At 38.5% G+C, this 5,619-nt stretch overlaps 1 protein-coding gene across 2 annotated transcripts; it reads left to right on the top strand.

Annotated features, from left to right (window-relative positions):
* Positions 1 to 2,028: 2,028 nt before the first annotated feature.
* LOC108678032 (trans-1,2-dihydrobenzene-1,2-diol dehydrogenase-like) lies at positions 2,029 to 3,826 on the top strand. Of its 2 annotated transcripts, none has more exons than XM_018166366.2 (3): positions 2,029 to 2,349; positions 2,970 to 3,052; positions 3,229 to 3,638. In XM_018166366.2, exons 1-3 carry the CDS (start codon positions 2,185 to 2,187, stop codon positions 3,398 to 3,400), a joined length of 420 nt encoding a protein of 139 aa, XP_018021855.2. In that variant the 5' UTR covers positions 2,029 to 2,184; the 3' UTR covers positions 3,401 to 3,638. The 2 variants fall into 2 exon arrangements, with proteins under 2 accessions (XP_018021855.2, XP_018021856.1); XM_018166367.2 differs by lacking the exon at positions 3,229 to 3,638 and adding an exon at positions 3,664 to 3,826 and having other exon boundaries at positions 2,202 to 2,349; positions 2,970 to 3,120.
* The last annotated feature ends 1,793 nt before the right edge of the window (positions 3,827 to 5,619 follow it).

Raw genomic sequence — 5,619 nt, 5'->3', positions numbered from 1 at the left:
TTTATTTTTAAAAGAATGAATGGAAAATTACAATTGTGGTACATAAGTTATATAGTGACAAACAAAAGTAGTGAAGAGAACAGAAAATACAAGGTTTGTGGGGAAAATTAAGAAAAAATATATAATAACATTGAAGAAATGAATAAAAAATATATAATAACATTATCTCGAATCTCGATCAATAGACGTATCGACTCCGATCTTCAATCGCAGAGGGCGACTTTTGACATCGATGACGTGTTTAAATACGATTTGCCTTATTTAAGTTACGGCAAGACCGCCTTCGGAGTCAAAGAGCGACCAGTTTGAAAAAAAAAACTCCGCATTCGGCGCATATTATGGCAGTGTGGTGTTGTTTTACTTCGAAGGTTTTATGTAGATAAATGGTAACTTAGCGTGAATAGGATTTTACCGGAATAGTTATTTTAAGCTATATAATTGACGATTTAAAAAAATTTCATTTGTAAGAAAGTGGCGCGGCCCAGTACTATTTAGTCCACGGCCCAGTACCGGGCCGCTGACCATGGGTTGGGGACCACTGGACTAAGGGAATGCCACACTTTAAGGACTTCCGACCACGGGACTTAGTAAACTGCAATCCGTAATGAACACTGCTGCTCGACTCGTGTGCAATAAGCGAATATTCGACCATATGACGCCGATATTGCACGATGTTCACTGGCTGCACATTCAGCAGCGCACGCAGTTCAAGGTCGCTGTTCTGACGTTCCGTTGCCTTCACGGTCTGGCGCCTCCTTATCTCACGGAACCCCTCAGGGGGGACTTCTAACGTGTGTCTGTGCTCGTTAGAAGTCCTATGGGATTTCACGTTACCAAGGGGATTGTTCCTGAGCGTCCCACCGCTGAGCTCGCGGTGTCTGACTGCGTGTCTCAGTTGTGGGGTTAAGTNTATTCCTACATCCTGACACTGACCTCCTCAGGATCATTAATTGACTAAAGACCGTGCTTCTTGCCGCCTTGGCGACCAATTCCTTGTCTGTGATAGGATGGTTTAACTTGTAAGGCAGTCAAGATGTGTATAAGAGACAGAATTCAATTCGTTCTATGGTTTCAATGTATTAATTTGTGACTTCTGATTTGTGATTCTAGATTCTACGAACTGACGATGGAGCTGGTCTCCGAAACGTTTTCTATAAAGATATGAATTTTTGTAGACTATTCTTTGCTTTTAAATTCTTAGTTAGTAGATAGCTGTCTGTGGTCTAGTAAAGTTGCTTATGTACGCTGGTCCGGCACACCAAATGTCGACTAACACCACTCTCGTTTGGAGTCACTCTCTAGTAGAGCGCCTAATTGATCTGTAATATTTAATAGAGAACACGAATGCTTATGGAGTGTTTGGTCAAAGGAGTACAAAAATCAAAATGCAAATGATGTAAGTTATTTTTACTTGACGTGTTTAGTTTCTGTGATTTTAGCAACTCCTGACAATTTATGCATTACCATTTAGCGACTTCAAAGGATGATATAATATCGGTACGAATATTGGAACTTTTCATTAAGAATAGACTATATTTTTTATAAACTGTATCTTTTTGAATGTGCTAGTTCTCTAATTATGATGCCTATGCTAAATTCTCGTTTACAACTGGCATAGTACGAAGAATGACGGACCGCAACACACCCGAGAACAATGGCCCACAGCTCAAATTCGGTTACATCTACATCCATCCTCATTGACGTTTAGGTGGCAACTAATGTTCAAAGCGCGCGGTCTCGAACTACCGAGTACAAAAGTAGTGTGAACGGTCGTGCGCGGTGAGGCACTGCAGCAAACGACTCAAAGCGCATGTCGTTGCCACTAGTGTAAACGGGCCTTAAGGCTGAGTAAAGTTAATGCACGGTGAGGCTGGGCGTTGGCTCCATGGCTTATTTAAGAGTAAAATTTGTGGCTCCCATAATAATAATAATAATACACATTGATAATTTCTTCAGAATTAAACTTTATTATTTTTATTATTATTATCATTTACTTGGGACTCTTTTCAGATGAATCCATCGACCGAACAGGAAGTGGTTAAACAATGACAAGTTATTTGGAATGAAAACTGAACATTATACAAAACCGCTTACATTGCTGCTTAGCCTAATACATCAGCAGCCTAGTACATCAGCATGTTAGGATACCAGCTAAGAGGCTGCGAATGAACGTCTTTAATTAATATGGATTGGTTTTATTGCCAACGGGTTTGCACTGTGCAGGATTTGGAGATGGAAGTGACCGCCATCTTGAAGTTTTCTAACAACAGATTCGGAACTATTGTGCTATCGACGTCAGTGCTTCTGCCCAACGAAGCCCACGTTTCTGGCACCAAAGGCACCATCACGGTATATGTATATGTCTTTATTTTTGTAGTCATAAAAATAATGTAGCATTATTCATTTATTATTATAATTAATTCATGTTATTATTTCATATCTATCATAAATGTAGTGTAGAATTATTCACACTGCTGTTTCATAACACCTTAATTTTTTGGCTGTCATCCCTTTGTGTTGCGCTACTAACAATCATACAGACCATTTTTACTTCACAGCGTTCGTATTTCAATAATGTTTCTTAGATTTTTATTTCATTTCTGGGGCGTATAGAGAGAGTTGTAATAACTCTTACCAGTCATTTATTCTTGACATCACATTTTCGTGATGGCAAAACTAGAAGCAACGTTTAAAATATTAAAATTCTTATTGTTTACAAACCTTGATTTTGAAAGCGGCGTGCAAAAATTTTATAAGCAACGTTTAAAAAATTACTTGCACTTACAATTCTGATAGTTAATTATTTTTTTAAGCCATGTCTAAACATTTTAGAAGTAACGTTTAAAACATGGAAAACATTTTATATTCTGTTTATTTGAAAAAGCATTTGTTTAAAAGCAATGTTTCAAAAATGTAAACACTTTTAAATTCTAATAGTTGACAAGCTTCTATTCTTGCCACAATCTCAGCTGGGGTCGCCGTTCCATGCACCGACGCGCCTCACGTCGCCCTCCGGTAACTTCGACTGCCCCCTCGATCCTTCAGAGCGTAAATACGAGCACGTCAACAGCCAGTTCCTCAAGTATGAAGCCCAACACGTCGCTTCTTGCCTCGAGAAAGGTGAAAAGGTGAGTTAGTTGCGACATACGAGTTCGGCAACAGCTAGTTCCTCAAGTATGAAGTCCAATACGTCGCTTCTTGCCTCGAGAAAGGTGAGTTAGTTGCGACATACGAGTTCGGCAACAGCCAGTTCCTCAAGTATGAAGCCCAACACGTCGCTTCTTGCCTCGAGAAAAGTGAGTCAGTTGCGACATACGAGTTCGGCAACAGCCAGTTCCTCAAGTATGAAGCCCAACACGTCGCTTCTTGCCTCGAGAGAAGTGAATCAGTTGCGACATAACATCTAGTGTTTAGTGAACTAGTGTCAGTAGTGTGATCTAGTGTTTACTAGTGAAGAGTCAATGTTAGATGACCTTCACCATGAGGCTCCTTTGGGCAAAAGTCTCCACAAATAATTGTTTTTCAGTATTAAGTGCTATTCTGAAAAGACGCCTCGGAAGCGTGAGCGTTTGAACTTTGGCAAATGCGATTATGTTAAACTCCGTAATGCATTGAGTGCGGCGAATATTTCCTATAAACGTTTGATTGTGGTTTTGCTAACAGGAGTTAAGGAGAGCCCCGTGATGCCTCACAGCAGCAGCTTGCTTCTTGCAGAAGTGATGCAGGATATCAGACAACAACTTGGTTCTTGGTTCTAGTGCCATTCAATGAATATCAACACTGAGACTTTGCCAATTCTTTAGCTAAATAAATGGTTTAACGAGTTTGATGTTCATTTGGCCTTTTACAACAGCTTCCTGCTTCGTGTACCAGATTTGGAATCTCTAAGCCTAGTAAATGCTGAAAAATATTATTGCAACATTTTCGCTTAACTGTCAAGACCCGAATTGAAATTACTGACAAAATTTATACCTTGTTTTCCGCCAAGGTATGAGTACATATGACGGATGTAGAGGTGGAGAACTAATGTTCTGTGTGAGAGCAAATAATTTAAGAGTGAATGCACGGACATACAGGTGGAATGAAAGAAGAGAGGATATTTGTTTTATGTATGACAGCGGGGAGAGGGAAACTGTGGAGNTACTAAAACCGAATCAACACTTCAGCGAACTCGCCTGCGAACTGGCCTGCGTACGCGATTACAAAACCTAACTTCACCTTCAACTCAACCAGCCATAAATCCATCAATAATGAACGGATTTCATTCAAATTTGGAAAATGAGTAGATAATGTCTGTAATTTGTGGACGGAATTATTTCAGATTATTACATCAATAACTTTTTTATTAATACGGAAAACCTAACTTGATTTTCAACTCAATCAGCCATAGATCCATCAATCATGAACGGATTTTATTCAAAATTGAAAAATACTGTAAGTAGATAATATCAGTAATTTGTGAACGAAATTATTTCAGATTTTTACATCAATAACTTTTTTATTAATACGGAAAACCTAACTTCATTTTCAACTCAACCAGCCATAAATCCATCAATAATGAACGGATTTCATTCAAATTTGGAATATAAGTAGATAATATCAGTAATTTGTGGATGGAATTTTTTCGATTTTTACATCAATTACTTTTTAGCGCATTTTCTCATTTATGGAAAAAATGCACTATTGTGCTCGCCATGTCCGTCTGTCCGTCCGTCCGTGACCTCAAGTTTTCGTCGACGAGAAAATGCGCTCTCTGTCACTAACTGCAGTGAGTACTGAGTTATATTTTTTATTAATACGGAAAACCTAACTTCACGTTCACCTCGCAGGTTAGGTCCTAGTCAGGTCAAGTTTCAATATTTTGTGGCATTAAAAAAAGTAATTGTTGTAAAAATTTGAACTAAATCCGTCCACAAATTATTGATAATGTCTACTTAATTTTCAAATTTGAATGAAATCCGTTCATTATTGATGGATTTATGGCTGGTTGAGTTGGAAATGAAGTTAGGTTTTCTGCATTAGTAAAAAAAACAATTGATGTAAAAATCTGAAAAAATTCCATCCACAAGTTACTGATATTATCTACCTACTTTTCAAATTTGAATGAAATCCGTCCATTATTGATGGATATATGGCTGGTTGAGTTGAAAATAAAGTTTGGTTTTGCATTCGAGTGCTCAGGCCAGTTCGCAGGCGAGTTCGCTGAAGTGTCGATCCGGTCTAAGAAAATGAATATGCAATGTGTGGTTGATAGCCGTTGTAAAGGCCTAACTCTGGAATGTCCTTTTTAGCGCATTTTCTCAGTTATGTAAAAAAATGCACTATTGTGCTCGCCATGTCCGTCTGTCCGTCCGTCCGTGACCTCAAGTTTTCGTCGACGAGAAAATGCGCGCTCTGTCACTCACTGCAGTGAGTACTGAGTTATATACCACGCCCCAAATCCAAATCCATGTTTTTTGTAATCTACTGCGGCTCTATAAAATATAAATGCTTCAATCATATTTATAGTGGCCGGGTATTGGTAGAATTTTGATAGTAGTAGTAACTAATCAAAATTTTGTCACATTAAGAATCTACCATAATGCTATACATTTGATCGATAGTACTAAATTTGGTACG

The sequence above is a fragment of the Hyalella azteca genome, unplaced genomic scaffold (genome assembly GCF_000764305.2).
Source record: "Hyalella azteca isolate HAZT.00-mixed unplaced genomic scaffold, Hazt_2.0.2 contig14934, whole genome shotgun sequence".
NCBI lineage: Eukaryota > Metazoa > Arthropoda > Malacostraca > Amphipoda > Hyalellidae > Hyalella > Hyalella azteca.
The sequence above is the reverse complement of the archived record's forward strand: the minus strand, read 5'-3'. Positions and strand labels throughout refer to the sequence as shown.